The sequence below is a fragment of the Tiliqua scincoides genome, chromosome 3 (genome assembly GCF_035046505.1).
Source record: "Tiliqua scincoides isolate rTilSci1 chromosome 3, rTilSci1.hap2, whole genome shotgun sequence".
NCBI classification, from domain to species: Eukaryota; Metazoa; Chordata; class Lepidosauria; order Squamata; family Scincidae; genus Tiliqua; species Tiliqua scincoides.
The window spans coordinates 237,227,888-237,244,514 of NC_089823.1; the positions used below are offsets into that span (position 1 = coordinate 237,227,888).

At 43.5% G+C, this 16,627-nt stretch overlaps 1 protein-coding gene across 1 annotated transcript in view; it reads right to left on the reverse strand.

Annotated features, from left to right (window-relative positions):
• Positions 1-16,627, reverse strand: part of DIS3L2 (DIS3 like 3'-5' exoribonuclease 2) — a 267,654-nt gene that overhangs the window by 197,944 nt on the left and 53,083 nt on the right. Inside the window, exon 6 of the mRNA XM_066621078.1 lies at positions 10,380-10,481. Within this exon, the coding sequence (XP_066477175.1) occupies positions 10,380-10,481 (102 nt within the window). The remainder of the gene's footprint in view (positions 1-10,379; positions 10,482-16,627) is intronic.

A 16,627-nucleotide genomic window follows, 5' to 3' on the forward strand; every position in this document is an offset into this window, starting at 1 on the left:
CTGATCCAATGAATGCAGCCCTCAAAAAACACCTGAGAAGGAAGTCCCTTCCTCTAAGCAGATGAGTATACTGAGCCTTAAGGAAAGCTAAACTAAGCAACAGGGTCATGTTTACTCATGAGTAAGCAAATGTGCCTTGGCTGGTGTGGAAGATCAGGTGAAGGAGCGTGCAAGGCTACCAGAATGGTCCTGATCCTCTGCACCTGCAGCTAAACAAGTGCTCCAGAAGGCAGACCCCCCCCCCTCACTAAAAAGGATCAAAACAGAGGCTTCAGCTGATAAGGTGAACCTTTTTGAGACTTGCAAAGCCAGGTGGATGCTGACAGTGATCTGGTTTAAACAGAAGTTCTTAAATTGAACTGGACACTGGGTAGGGCTGAAAACCTTACTGGTTTTGGAGGGGGGTGTTATTGTAGGCAGGCTACATAGGAAATTCACTTGGTGGAACAGGGCTGGCTTCTGCTTATTTAATTATTTGTTTTACTTTAATTACTTATATTTATTTATTTATTTTAATTTGCCTGATGATGTCACTTCCACCATGACATCACTTCTGGTAGGTCTTGGACAGATTGTCATTCTAAAAGTGGGCCCCAGTGCTAAAAGTTTGAGAACTGCTGCAATAAGGTGTTAGTAAGTTGACACACTGGGGTGTGTGTGTGTGACACCATTAGTGATCAAAATAACTAAAATCACAGTTTGGAGGAATAATACCATCATGTTATATATCAATCAATGCATAATTTCATGCAGAATGTGTTCTATCAAAAGGTATAGCCAAAAAACCAGCGGGGGCGGAGTGATGGTACATCACCACGCCCACCATCTGGGGTATTGCCCCGCCCACTGCATGGGGTGACGTGCTGGCATCCCGCACCGGGTGATACAAACCCTAGCCCCAGCCCCTCTCTTCCCTCCATCAGCCTTCACTCTGTTGTACTGTTTTCTCCCCCTTCTCTTCTCCCTTCCCCACTGTCCCTCTTTCTCTGCCCCCTATTTACAAGCCATGCAATCAGGGAAACTGACCATGAAACTCCCTGACAGCCTTGATCCTGCTGTAAATCAAGAGGAGGAAACAGCCCTCAGACCAGGTGAGGGTGGGCTTGTTGCAGCTGCAGGATGCACCTTCCCTGAAAGTGGGAACACTCCCATCAGATGTCTCACAAACTACAATTCAGAGCACCATTACTTAGGAATAACACCCAGGGAAAGCAATGGGTCTGCTTCTGAGTAAACAGGGTTTCAGCTATGTGCAGCTGCACTTGGTCACAGCCATTTGCTGTTGCTTGTCTCTGCTGTGAATTGAATTGCACACTCCCAGTTGTGTTCTAAGTTGTATGTTATATGTAGAGCTTCTGGCTTAAGAGCAGAAGACTCTGCCTTTGCACTGTTTTGCATCAGAAGTGTCCTGAGAAATTCTGAGTGACAGATCACTTCTTTAAGTTTTAGTTTTTTTTCCTGTGCTGGTCTTCAAACACTGGTTCATACATGAATTGATCACCAAAAATTAGCTATTAGTGGGGTTTCACAGTCAACTAGCTACCTCCCTTCCTGCCTTCCTGGCCCTGCAAGGTATTCTGGAGCACTGCCATTATTCCATTCTCTTTCAAATACCCCTAAAGGTCGTGTTGAGTGCCCCTGGGGGTACATGAAACCCAGGTTGGGAACCACTGTAGTATGCTGTTTACAAAAAGATGGTGAAGTCCAGAATTTAAAAGTTTATGAATAAAAATGAATCTTATGATCTTTTACTATATTTTTAATAAATTCGAGACTGTCAGTTCTTAGGTAAAACCCAGGTTGGGAATCACTGTAGTATGCTGTTTACAAAAAGATGGTGAAGTCCAGAATTTAAAAGTTTATGAATAAAAATGAATCTTATGATCTTTTACTATATTTTTAATAAATTCGAGACTGTCAGTTCTTAGGTAACAATTACTGGTAGGTTATTTTTCAGGATCTGGCCTAGAATAAAATCAGACAAAACTATAATCAGACACACAACCCCCCAAGTTTATGACCCCGACTTATCCGAGGGTCATAGAAAATTCTATGATTCTTGCCTCAAAATCTGCCCTCAGCTTATCTGTGAGATCGGCTTATGGTCAGGTGTCTGCAGTGCATGATCGCTTTTGATGCTGTGAGCTGCCCTGGTGGCCTCAGTGGGGGCAGAATTAAAGTCTCGTAAGTAAGTGTGCATGATTGTAAGTGTGCATTAGTTTGTAAAATGGCCATTCGCCTACTGGCAAGTAAAAATCTTCTCTAGGTAACCAAGCAGGATTGGCTTGTTGTTTTTAAGACTACAAATTACTTACCAGCGGATGTGTGTGCAAGCAGGCTAGTAACTTTCATGGACTTAAGCAGGAAATGACATGGCATCTTAAAAATTAACAAAGTCATTATATAACATAAGCTCCTATGGATCACAGTCCACTTCATCAGAGGTATGAAATGTTATCCTCAGCTGGCAGGTGTATATACAGAGAAAATGCTATTCAGATGCACACATAACATAAGCAGGTGGAGCCAAGCAGCTATGGAATACAAGAGGTACTGTCTGAAACAATGCCACAGCCCTGTTAGCCTGGCCTTTGCCTCCCCTTCCCTCCAGTGTCTCTCCCGCTGTCAACATGTAGGCAGCAAGTTCCTCCAAGCAGGCAATATCTTTTGCTTATGCTGTACAGTGTCATATGAGCATACAGTACTATATAAACAACAAGCCAATCAACGATCCCAAACCACTAGAAAGAAGCTAAAGCCACATCATATAACAATAACTGCTAATACTGAGTGGAATTTGCTGGAAGCACAACCCAGCAAGAAGTCAAGTTTTCAGTGTTTAGTGGTGCTTTTTTATCTTGGAACCACATTTAAGAGTGCTGGATGTTGCTTTTTAGGACTTTGCAAGAAGAGAGAACTCGGAAAGCCTGCTCCAATTGCCAGTTCCAGGACACTTACCCAGTTAAAGCATTTCCAAATAGTAAGAGCTTCAAAATAAAGCTAAGGGAAGAAAACATTACAAACTTCCAAGGTATATCAAAACTCTGCAGCTATGTTCACACCTTTACTTCACACTAACTCTTGAAAGGCATAAAAAAAAGAACTTCGCAACCTTTAGAGTGGCAATGGAACCAAGACACAGAAGTGGATGTTTCCAATGGTCATGTTCATTTTACAGCTGTAAAATGGCTCAAGGGCTCCTATCCAGAAACCCCAAGATATGCACCACTGACCCGCCTGGTCCATTCTCTACTGCCCACTAGTCCAGAGGTTCCCAAAGTGGGGTGTCTCAACACCCCAGAAAGGGAAGCCCTATCTCTGTCCCCTAAAGGGGTGGGGTAATGAAGAAAGGCAGCGACATGATCACGAGGATCATGCCTCTGACTGGGACAAAGCATTATTTTTTCACTTACCACTAGCAACGCTGGCCTTTTGGGAGGTATGGGGAGCCCGCAGATGCCTCTGCAAGGGCTCCCTAAGCCTTGGAAAATTTAAAAATAGCTATTGCAACCCAGTTTGCTGATTAAATTCTAGTTCCATAGCATCTCACTCCAAATGCCATCCACGTATATAAAGGGAGGAAAGGTTAACGCTTAAGAAGCCTAAGATCAGAGCCCTACCACCACCAACATACACACAAGGTGCCGTGAACATCTTATGCTCCCTAACTAAGCTTTCATCTTATTTGACAAGCTTTTGCATCTGATGGGAAGCAAGCTCAGATGAACTTCCTTGCCAGGTACTTCCTAGACTGGTACCATACACAATGCCTGCCTTCTGCCAACTGTGCAGACCACCAGAAGGACTCTTTCCTTCTTCAAAAAAGGTAGTGAGGGAAGCAAGTAAAACTCATTTTAAACAGATGTGCTGCTATAAAACTGTATTTGCAGGGCTTTCAATAACATGAAGCAGTTTTAGTAGATTTATTGTAGCCATCCCTACAACCTGTTCTGGGAAGAAGGTTATTTTTTTCTGCCATTTACCAGAATGGAGGCCAAGGCCCAAACAACAACTTGCTCAACAGCATTCTGAAAGCTGAGCCGTATACCCAAGTCCAGAAGTTTACCTAGCATAAAACGTTTGGATATTTGTAATTCTGTTCTTCCCACAAAGTTTTAGTTCAGGTGACAGTCTATATATATTGGGGGGGGGGGGGGGGCCTGCACATGTATATAATAGGTTTGATCCACTGTCTTCAGTGAGTGAGATTATTTTACCGTAAATGCTTAGGCTGTCACCTGCACTGAAACTCTGTGGGCAGAACGGAGCTACAAGCTTGAGCTTATATCCATTTTACAGATATGAGGGAGAAATTTACAAGCTTCAAGAAGGCTGAGTAATCCCAACCTTGAGTGCATCCCAAACAAGTCCCACCATGATCTCAGAATGCTGAGGGGTCATATCTCAGAACTGAAACATGATTTACATGTTTCCTGGTCTGCCTAAAAAATAAAGGTGCAAAGTTCGAGTTGAAGTTAGAACATGAGGTGGAGAATGGTAGGGGAGGCATTGCCAGCTTTCCTGTGGATATCTCACTCTTCAAAGCATAGATTACACAGTTCATTTTACCATTTTCCTCTTCACTTTGACATGATATGAAGTTCAAGCTGTTGTTTGTACCTGAAATGTAGGACTGTATCCTCAACATGTGTACAAAATTTCATTCCAATATTTTAACGACATTCAATGGAGTTGTTGCATTACCAACAAATTTATAAACAAATGGGAACCCAAGCAGGTTAAAGCAAAACAAAGGTCCCTGTTTGCTTGGCTTATTAAGGTTTGCAGTCTTATTTGGCACAGGATACCAAATGAATGTCCAAATTAGATATGCCTGTGGTTGCCTCTTTTCTAGAGCAGTGTTTGTCAAACTGTGAGTTGAGAGTTGAATTCAGGTGGGTCCCTATTCATTTCAATATTTTATTTTTAATATATTAGATTTGATGCTACCATGGCATGTGACTGCATTGGGGAAATGTTACAGATCTGTACTTTTAAGAGTACTCTGAATATGTTTTTAACAATGATAGTATATAGGACTTATTCCTGGGTAGGATTGAAACCTAGGATGGTTAAAAATTTTCCTGCTTGATGACATGACATCTAGTCATGACATCACTTCCAGTGGGTCCTGACAGATTCTCATTCTAAAAAGTGGGTCCCAGTACTAAAAGTTTGAGAACCACTGCTCTAGTGGAATGCTGTGAAGATGCTCAAGTGGAAGGGCATTCCAGAGGCTGGAAGCAACTCTCAGACACAGGTAGCTAAGTGCTTTTGTTATGGGAAAGTCTGTCATTGAGTGGTAGGGCACATACTCTACATGCAGAAGGTCCCAGATTCAAATCCCTGGCATCAGCCTTAAAAAGGAATCCCTCAGTTGGGAGAGATGGAAAAGATCTCTCTTTTTGAAGAACTTGGAGAGCTATTGCCAATAAGTGTAAGCAACCCAGAATCAGATAGAACAATGGTCTGGATCTGACATTATGTTTTAATTTGGCACACAAATTATGTATTTCAACAACAACAACAACAACAACAACAACAACAGTATTTATATACAACAACAACAGTATTTATATACCGCTTTTCAACAACAGGGCAGAGTTTCAAGTATTTCAAGGCAGAGTTTATCATCAAATAGCTTCATAAATAATTTTTCTCTAGCAGATCCAAGCATTAAAGAAAAAAGAAACATCTCAAATACAATCAGGATGGATCTTAATGTGGAATACTGAACAGTATAATGGGTAGCTTGATGTCTTTGAGACATGGGCTTGAAAACACTTGCACAATACAATTATCTTGCAAACAAGTCCTTCTCTAACCTTCAAAACGAGAGAAAAAAAACAATTCTAAGAAAAAATTAGTTCCACAGGCTACCAAAGATACAGATGGGCCCAGAATGATAGTGCTTATATAAGAGAGTGGAATAACAATAATCTAGAGTAATGTGTCCATGTTTAGAAAAAGGCTTGGAAGGGAAGGCTTCAGAACAGGCGTTTCAAGACAAACTGATTGTTAAAGGAAACAATCTGTTGTACTTAAAGTTTCATCCACACAAGCAGGTGGGGAAAATGAACAATAGAGGATTAAGTACAGTATTCGGTGTTGGCTGGCCCTCACTGACAGATCAGTTACACCCATCTGCACTTCCCTTCACCCTTCCCAAGTGGAAGACCTTCCAGTCAAACCAACTAAAATCTAATAATATTCAATTCCATCTAAGTATACCCATCACTGCAGGTTTGTCCAATGTGCTGGCATGGGAGAATTAAGACCTCAACACACAGTACTGTTTTAAAATGCTAATTCCACTTCCCTCCCAGGTTTATCAGTTACCTAATGCTTGGTTGCTAATCTCAGGATGAGACTGAGAAATTTACAGTGTAGTAAAGTACACAGAGACACCCAAATCTCTAAGCAATTAGGGCCTGAGCGCAGCAGACAGAAAGAACACAATGAAATCTACTCTGCCATGACAGGATGTGGTGCGCTCCTTGGTCCAGGACCCTGTGAGCCCTGATGCTGACCCACCCAGGTGTTCTATTGCTACCACCAGTCCCTAGTTTGCCAGGGATCTGCAAGATCTTGAGGGATTTGGGACACCCCCTTCTGGGTTCTCCAGTAACCTGGTGCTTCACTAGAGCTTAGGGCAGGATTGAAGTACAGATCTTCAAACAAAACAGGGTTTAATTAGGAAGGCCACTTTGGTGGGAAACTCTCTCAAACAATTCAGCAGTGTGATTCAGCAGCAATACAGCTCTAAGATTTCAGCACTTGGATTCAGCTCCACCTTCCCACAAAGAATAGCTAGGGGTTGGCCCTTGTACGGTTTTTGGGCCATGTAGATCCTCCCCCTTTCAGTTGGCCCTTTGGGGAAGAAATTTCAAACCAAACTGCCCTTCCTGGACTTCTTTAATTTAAATGGTTTTGGAGAGAAACCTGCAGTTTGAACCAATTTCGCACAAACAGAATAGGAAATAGTCTTAACCTCTTGCTCATGATACTAGAGACAGAACTGAGGACATATCAGACATTTCATATATGACAATTGTTCATGTGAAAGTTCCAACAAGTAACAGGTAAGTGAAAAGGTCACAATTCATGGCCTCCTAATTCATCTCAAAGGGTACTAAACAGAAATTTCAGCATTTCTTTGCATGTGCCAGAGAACGCCCACAAATGCTTGCCATACCCCCTGCCGCCGCCCCCAAAAAACCCATCCTGGCTTCACTTCCTTGATAGTTTGCCTGAGCACACTCTGAGCTTCTCAAGAGGCAGGAAGACCTGTGATGTGGGCCCTGCACAGAGTTATGCAAAAGTTTAACACTTCCCAAATTTCTCAGATATTACCAGACTTTGCTGTCCCAGTTGCAAAAGGAGCACCCATTCTGCAATTCCTTAGAATCCAGTATTTGGGCGCATGCATTTCTCTCAAGCTGTCCCTTACCATAATTAGTGCTATTTACATATTGCAGGGGCAGTTTACAAAAAAGGCTATTACAAAAAAGACTATTGTAATGCACTTGTCATGGAAACTTAGGGACATGAACAGTCGTGAGGCACAGCCTGATCTTGTAGTGATCATACAAAGGCTGAATCACTTTCTTGAGAAAGTCAAGCTCAATAACTCATTGCGCAATCCTAACTTGCAATGGAAATTTGCAGGCCAGTGGGACTGCGCTACATTCAGAGCATATTTAGGGCTGGCTGAGGCTCGGACCAAGGCAAAGGGAAACTTTTCCCCTTACCCCATGTCATGCTGCAGCAGCTTCAATGTGTTTACTCAAATTTGCGCCACCTGAGAAGGTGGCGCAAACTCAAACAGCCTGGGTCTGCCCTGGGCTGCCTGGGAACGGGGCTACAATCCAGCATAACTGCTGGATCCTGGCCCCGCCTCCCGCTCCCCGTCTGCCCACCCATGGTCCCGCCCACTACCCACCCTCCCCCCCCAAACATCTCCCTCTCGCCTCCTTCCCAACCTCCCCATGCCCCCCCCAGAACTCTGCACCAGCCGAGTTCAACCAACACAACTCACCGTTTCCTTGGGGCCCATGTCAGCTATCTCCCCTCACAGTGACGCAAAAGTGTTTTACAGCACTTTTGCAACACAAGCAGCGTGGTGCAAGGGACTTGTGTCGGCACAAGTACCTGTCAGGATTGGGCCCTCATATGCCCATATCAAACTCTTGGGAAACCAATATTCACAAACAAATACAGGTGAGAGGAAATCCAATTTCCAGGAAGTCTCCTCAAAGCAGAAGGGAGCCAAGAATTTGAGTGATTAGGCAAAGCAGGAGCTTAAACAACTCATGAATATCGCATTGACCACCTGCAGAATTTATGAAAGTATCAACCAATCCTGGTCAAAGTTACTGCTTGACAATCCAAATCAATGATGTTGCAGCTGCACTTGGTTACTGGTAAACAGAAAGTCTAAGATTCATGTAAAGCCCAGATCCTGGGACAGCTCATGCACAGAGCTGCTGTACCCGACAGCCCTGCACAACGGCAAGAATCTCTGACAAATATTTATTCAAGAAAATAATATATAGCAAGTTACTGTCAAGTGCAGAATCATTTACACCAGTTTGCACTGCAGCAACTTTCCAGAGAAAGGAGGCATATTCATGTTTTGCATGACAAAAACTGTTTTCTGGCTTCAGCTGAGATTTAAATTATGTTATGCCAGGAACAGCAAGCAATCCTTATCCCCAGGATTGCACTGCTGCCAGGGATGGGAGGGGTGTTTTTTTTACTTACTTGCAGCCAGCGCTGCTGTCCTGGGGGGTCCAGGGGACCCTCCGCAGGGCTCCCTGTGCCTGCAAAAGTCTAAAAAAGAAAAAGAAAAAACAAACGGGCACTTTCGGTTTCATCCTGAAAACTGGAAGAGCCCATTTTGGGGAGGGGGGAAAGGTTGAGACTTTTGCAGGCACGGAGAGCAGGACTGCAGCACTGGCTGCCTCCCATTCCCAGCAGCTGTGGGATAGCAGTTGATAGCGTTGTTGCCATCCCCCCCCCCCATTTCTACCCCGTAAAGGAGCAGGGACAAGTGCTTCCCTGGTTGGTGGGTCAAGCAGTTTGGGAACTACTGCTTTACAGGTCATCAATAGCACTTTGAATCAAAACTAGCAATAGCACTCAAAAGTGTAAAGGCTGTCAAAGCAGACATTCTATTAGGGGCTGGGTCACAAAGAGCCTCGCTGTTGCATTCCAATCTATAATAATTGTTATCGAGTGGTCTTCAGGGGCAGCCCCGTGTACAGTACATTACAGGTCCAGCCTATTTATACACAGATTTGACTCAACACGAATGGCCCCTGCAAATGAGAAGGAAAGTGCTGATCCCTGGAGAAGGGAAAAAATGCATCCCTTTAAAATCAGTTTAAAAAACTGAACAATCCTTTAACAACAGCCTCCTTAATATGAGAGAGAGAGAGAGAGAGAGAGAGAGAGAGAGAGAGAGAGAGAGAGAGAGGGCAGCTGTCTGACAATCCAGCAATTGACAATCTCTCCCTCCCTTCCCCCTGAGCAAGTGAAAGAAAGGTGATCACTTTGCATTGGTGAAGGGAGGAACTGAGTGAAGCGCCTCTGTAAGCACTTGGAGGAGGACTGATTGATGGATTGTCTTCTTAATGACTCTTATCTTACATCACAAAGGTCAGCAAGGCTGTTTTTAAATCACTGGAGCAAAGAAACTTTGTTTTCTAAATTGATTTGCTATAGTGCGTTTTTTGCCATCCACGTGAGTGCTTGGAACAGAACTCACACGAATAATGAGTCTCAACTTGTACAATAAAACAGTTCAATCAAGACTGACCAGGGCATGGGTCATTCATCTGCACTAAAAGCGACATTTCTCTCCTGTGCCTATAAATTCCTTTCATAGTTCAGTGGTGGAATACATGCTTTGACGGTCACAGGTTCAAAATCCTGGCATTTTCAGTGAAAGGATCTCTGGCAGCAGAGCTGAGAAAGGCCTCTGCCAGAGATTCTGGGGTGCTATAACTAGTTCTGGGAAAGACAAAGCATAAGGCATCTTCATATGCAGCTGAGGGGGAAGTGGGAAGAACAGACAATGTTGTCAGGACTTTGGGAGCATATACGTCTGCATTTCTAAACTTCAGGTAATTGAAGTTGACAGCAGTAGGAGAAGAGGAAGGAAATATGAGGTCACAAAATAGAAATAAAAATTATAGCAGGGAAGTTGGGATAAAGGTAAGTACTTGCCTCATCACCTGCCAAAAAAACTATACAGGTTTTAAGCAAGAGCAAGACCAGTTGTAGACTTCTGGGAAAAGTTCAGGTAGTTCAGTTCAGTTCTTTTAAGCCCAAAGTTTCCACACACCCCCAACCATAAAAAACATAAAGGCACTGACCTTCCACTGGTCTTTGGGAAGCAGTTTGACTACCACAATGTCACCATTCAGAGCTCTGTTGCGAGCAACGACTCCATCAATGAAGATATCCCTGGCGCCATCCTAGAAACAAAAAGCTTATATGAGTTCTCCAAAGGAAGTGTATATGGAACAGCTACAAATTAGTTTCAAAAGGCATCACAATCCCAGGACTACAAGATGACATACAGCCCTTTCAGAGCTAATGCCTGAGAAAAGAGGCAGGCAGGAAACCAAGGCCCTGTGGTCACTTGCAAGTTCAAGCAGGGGCCTTGGGAGCAAAACAACAAGCAAGAGAGTCAAACCCTGGAACAGAAGTCAGGTCCATGATCTAGACCTTTGACAAGCCAAAAGTTATCAGGGGACTGGAAAGGAGCTGGAGGACAGAATATCTAGGGATACCTGAGAAGGAATTGGGACCACTGCTAGAGAAAACAATAATGTGAAGTGCATGTTACCCAGCTAACAAGACTAGGGTTGGTATCACCGCAACACACATCAGCCCTAGCAGGAAGTACATCTTTCTATCCTCACCAGCCTCTCCGTTTCCTACAAAGGAGGTAAAGACTTTCATGTGAGGAATGTAAGATTAGCCCATTTTCATCCAACCCAGCACTCTTTTATCAATGCTAGATAGCCAGGTGTGCTGGATGCTGACAAGAACAGCATGAAGATGATGGACACCTTCAGCTTGTCCCCAGTACACACTACCAATGTACCACTGTTAAGGCTGAAAGCCGATGAAAGTTCGATCCTTTGCAAATATGTCTAAACCACTACAAAAAAACACCACCACGTAATCCCCTGGCAGGGACCCTTCCACACACCTGTTCCTTTGGCCCTTTTCCTATCTCTACCATGCCTCCTAGCAGAGCACCCCAGAACCTCCGCCTTTCTTTCTTTGCCCCCAGTCATTCCTGGGCTACACAGAAGCAGTCCTAGACAACAGGCACACCACCTTCCTGCTGCTGCAACAGAAGCGCTGCACTCGGCAGCCTCAAGGGTTGCCTTGTGAAATTCCACAAGTGGTGTGAAATAGAGAAGATACATGGAGCCTGGAGAGAAGGTTACCACTGAGAGAAATTGGATCCTAAGAGAAAGCAGCAGAGACACAATCCTGTTGAGGAGATGAGGAAGGCCTGACAAACACATCGCTCAATATGAGAAATAATCCATGGAAAAGGTTTGTGTTGGAGAAGAAACGTTGGAACCTGTCCTTGTCCATTTCACAGAGCAATGGGGATCTTTCCAACAGCCTCCTCTGTTAAATTTGAATTTCAGGGTGTGTCTCTCTTTCACACACCGGGGGGGGGGGGGGGGAGATAAAGAGGCAGTTTGTTTTTAATGTTTTAAGGTTGTATGGATTTTCAGGGCAGAATATGACTGTTTTAACTGTGATCTTACTTTTTCCTGTTCCTGCCCTTTTGTAAGCCACCTTGGGTCCCCTTGGGAAGGAAGGTGGGGTATAAATGCCATGAATGAATGAATGAAGCAAGCACAAACTCTAAGACACAGTTTACTGGGAAATTGGCTTACACAAGCCGCTTTAAAAGTAAGTGGGGCACAAGAGCACCAACATTCTTCCCAGAAGCCAAAATCCTTCCAGATGCACATGTAACTCCAGGAGTGTGGGGTCATCCTAAGGATACAATGATGCCTGTTCTCCAGCTGGATTCATGTCGCCTATCATAAATGCTGATAAAGTTTTTAACTGTGTGTAGTTTTTTTTACCTGGAAAGGTGGGTATTGGTTGGTTGGCTAGTTGGTTAAATACCAACTTGTCCCCTGCCCCCCTCCAAAAAAATCACACCCTCAAGTAGAGGACCTAACTTTAAAATTAGTTCCAGGAGGAGACAAGAACTAAGGGCTTAAGCCAAAGGCTTCATATAAACCAGCAGTACTCAAACATTTTACCACTGCGACCCACTTTTTAGAATGACCATCTGTTGGAACCCACCAGAAGTGATGTCATTAACCTGGAAGTGATGTCATGTTGGAAGTGACATTACCAATTTAGGCTTCAAACCACAGTCAGTCAAATGTTCTTTATTTATTTGTTTTTTGTCTGTTTATTTCCCACAGAGCTTGCATTCCATCCTGCATTACACAGCACATTTGTGCCAATAGCTCAGAATTCAAACATTCCAGCTCTGAAGTCAAAGCAGAATATAGTTCTGGATCCTTCTTCAACCACACGGCCTTCCACCTTTCCAGCATCCCATCTTCCCACCTATTCAGGCCAAAGCATCATGCCTCTTTCCCACCAGGAGCCCACAATGCCCAGCAGCTCTGTACTCTATTTTCAGCTCTATATTTTCATTGGCCACTAAGGTAGATGCTACCTCAACATTCAACATCTCAACAACTCAACATCTCTCTGTTGAGATGACTCAACAGAGACAGATGCCAGCTGACCCACAGTTTGAGAAACGCTGATATCAAAGGTAAGCCTTGAAGGGAGGAGGTAGCATTACACAAACGAAAAAGTACAAGCACAAATTGCTAATGTCCAAGGCCACAGTCCACCACGATGCTGCTCCAAAGGATTCACGATTTTGAAAGGCAAAACACTCCCATCAGATCCTTTAAAGAGGATATAACTGCTCAGCTAAAGGCAAAAGCTCATATAACCAATGAATATTCGATGCTAGGAGGGATTATGGGATGTTCAGTGTTTCTAAGGCAAGCTCAGTTACTGCCTTAATGATCTGCTCATTACTGCTACTAGCTAGGTAGAAATGTGCCATTTTCCCATGGCAGCAATAAACTCCAGTCTGCTCAAAATTGGTTCAGTCCACACAGAAACTCTGGGGCTTCTCAAAAATGGCACTGTAAAGAGATACGGCAGGGGACTGCCAGCCCTTCTGTGAAACACTGTTCCTCTTTTCCATTAGGCTGCCTAATACCACTGTATTTTCCCCACAAGAACAATATGCTGCATGGCTGAAAGAGGAGGCTTTATTACTGCTTAATGTCTAAGCACTTGGTTCTTCCAGAACAGATCACACACAATGTTGTATTGTCTTTCAGAACCCACTACTTCGAATTCAGGGAAGCACAGTATGGAAGATGATGTACTGTCAACCAAATTACCTGACAACACAAACACAAACATCTCCATCTCATTAAATGTTTTACGAACAGCCACCATGAGGCAGGGAGAGTTATTTAGACTGGGAGCCCTTCCCCCTAGCTGTTTTCTTGATTAAAAATGCTCCCACCTCTAAAACTACTCAAGCCCCTATAGGTAAAATGTGTTTGTGCATGATGAAAATGGTCCAGGAGTCAGGATTATTCTTTCAAACCACTACAGTTCAGTCCCAATCTGAAATCAGGACCTCCCATTGTTAACTGCAAAAGAATTTAAAGAGATGCACTCACACACCTCCAACCCAGTTTGGCCCCAAATGTATACAGACGCAACCTTGTTATACACAGATTTTTTTTATACACGGATTTGACTCAACACAAATGGCCACTGCAAATGAGAAGGAATGTGCTGATCCCTTTAAAATCAGTTAAAAAAACTGCTTTTCTTACTACTGTAGAGAGATAGTCAAGCAACTGATTAAAGATATAACCTAATTGTCCACAGATTTTTCACCTGTGGAAAAATCCACAGATTTTTCTATCTCAGCCAGATGAGAAGGGACCTTTAAATTAAAGGAAAACAGCTGTTTAACAATAGCCTAGTTAATGCAAGAGGGGGCAGCTGGCTAAAATCCATCAATCATTCTGTCTCCAGGATTCACTCTAAGGCAAATCGACCCCTTCCTTCCCCCTGAGCATGTGAAAGAAAGATCACTTTGCTCTGGGTGAAGGGAGGGGTAGCTGGCTTGCCCTGGAGAGAGACATTGATGGATTGTTTGTCTTAACATCATAAAGGTCAGCAAGGCTGTTTTTAAATCACATAGCAAAGGGGCTTTGTTTTTAAAATTGATTTGCTTTAGTGCCACCCATGTGAGTTCTGGGAATGGAAATAATGAGATTCAATCTGTAGGTTCTTCAGGAGTACTTAGCTGGAGATGTCCACCTCCACCTATACAGTATTCCTGTTCTGGTACATGAATGTCTTTTAGTATATGATATTCTACACCTCATAATTTGGACATCTCATCTCCCCCTCTGACCACTGAATCTGTTCCCCTTTGGCACCAGCACACCCACCAGGGCCAGAGAACATAAACCAGCAGAGTACATGTTTTGCATGCAGGAGGTTCTCTTTAGGGCATCTCCAGCTAATGGGTCTCAGGTAGCAGGGCTGGGGAAGGAGCCTGGAGAATCACTGCCAGGTGGAAGAGACAGCGCAGTACAGCTTTTAATTTTGCTTTTCTGTTTCCTGTTTTCATTGTGTTGTTTGATTACCTCTTTTGCTTTCTATTAACTGTGTTACTTATGTAAGCCACCTTGAGCACTTCCTTTCTGGAATGGGAAAGAAAAGGATAAAACCTCCCAATATATAACTAAATCCAATACTAGTGTAGAGGGACCAGTGGTCTGACTCAGTATAAGGAAGTTCATAAGTTCATTTGACAGTGGAAAGCAGAAGAACTGAAAAAGGGGGAGGTCTGCTAGACAGAGACCAGCCTTGGCAACCAAGAACAGCTGAGATTTAGGGCCAGAGCAACTACCCAACAGGACAGTGTCACCTGGAGGCTGATAGATGTACCTTCCATCATGACAAACAAAACCAACCTGGGAAAACCACAAATGAGAAAGTGCCTATAGTATATAAGTTACAGTGAATACCCAAAAAGTGGCAAAAATTGACATTCTATAGAATGCAAAACACAGTGCTCCTGAGAGAGAATTTTTTTCTCAGAATTCCTGGATCCAAAAAAATAGCATATTTCTATGGCATCTTAAACTTCTCTCCCACTGTTTCTGCATCCGTGACTTCTCTCTTCATGATAGTCATACAAGCACTACCTGCTACATTCCAAACTGAAATGGATGTATTAGATAGGGGTAAGGTGAAAAGACAGAGATTGCATTTTCCCAACATCAAAGTGTTGCTGGTGACAATGTGATTTTCCTCCAAACATTCATTACACAAACAAATGATGGTCAGGCACATCGTATCTGCAGCATCGTATCTGCAGCTTCAGTTTTGCTCCAACACTGGAACACGCCAGCGCTGTCCTAGCCTGAAACCAAGGCCATCCCACAGCAGGACAAGTTACATTCTGCAGCAGCTCAACAGCTGTACAAAGGCTGCCTCCCATGACAAGATGCAGAAAAATTGCAGAGTTTCTTGGACTCACATCATTCATCTTGGAAGCTGTTCTTCTGAAGACTCCAGCTTTCCTCTTCCCCATCCCCCTTTCCCCTCTACTCCCAAAGTAATCCCACCACATGCTTAAAAATGCTTTACATCATTCCAGAGAAGTGCCTGCTCATTTCAGTCATCACCCTCGGGCTGCTGCAGCCCCTCTCACATTATCCATGCTAGGAGGCGACTTACAGCAGCTTGTTTGTCCAATCACTTTATCGATTTACATATTGTACAAGGAAACTAGCGGGAGGTTTAGCACCTGCCAGTTGCAATGCTGGATGTATTGTATCTGCAGGAAAGGAACACACACTCCATTCTGCAGTCTATCATATTTGTATAAATTAATGGGGCATAAAAGGTTAATTCACTCACTACTCTCCAAACATGCCTGGGACATCCCAGCTGAGCTCCTCTTTTCTCCCATATTCTCTCTGGCTTCGTTTCCATGAAACTGTTCCAAAGTAAAACCAGGAGGTCTTGTAGCCCATCTTCTAGAATGCTCATTCCCGTACTCCCCAACAAATCAATGGGGAGCTAGCCCATTGCAATTCTGCATACACACCAGGGAATGAGTAAGTGGACTTACTTCATGTGCATAGGACTGGGTTTTCCAGAGTTTATTGTGGCCTCCCCATGCTCAGAAGACCTTCCGGATGCTTCGGAGAGACACTTCCGATTTGCCGGCATGTCCCCAACCCCTGTGGATTCAATTATCCATGGAATTTTGTTTCCGCAGGGGATACAGGAATGAATCCCCCGGGGATACCAGGGTCCCACTGAATGCTTTTTATTATGCTTTTAAGTTTTTCTGTTGCATTTTATGTATTATTATCGTAAGCTGTATTGATCTTTTTTAGGAAAAGCAGGATACACACTTTTTAAATAAGTAAACGATTAACCCTCAGAAAAAGTAATACTGTGTTCTCCAAACTATGACCTGGGGGTTACATCCTGT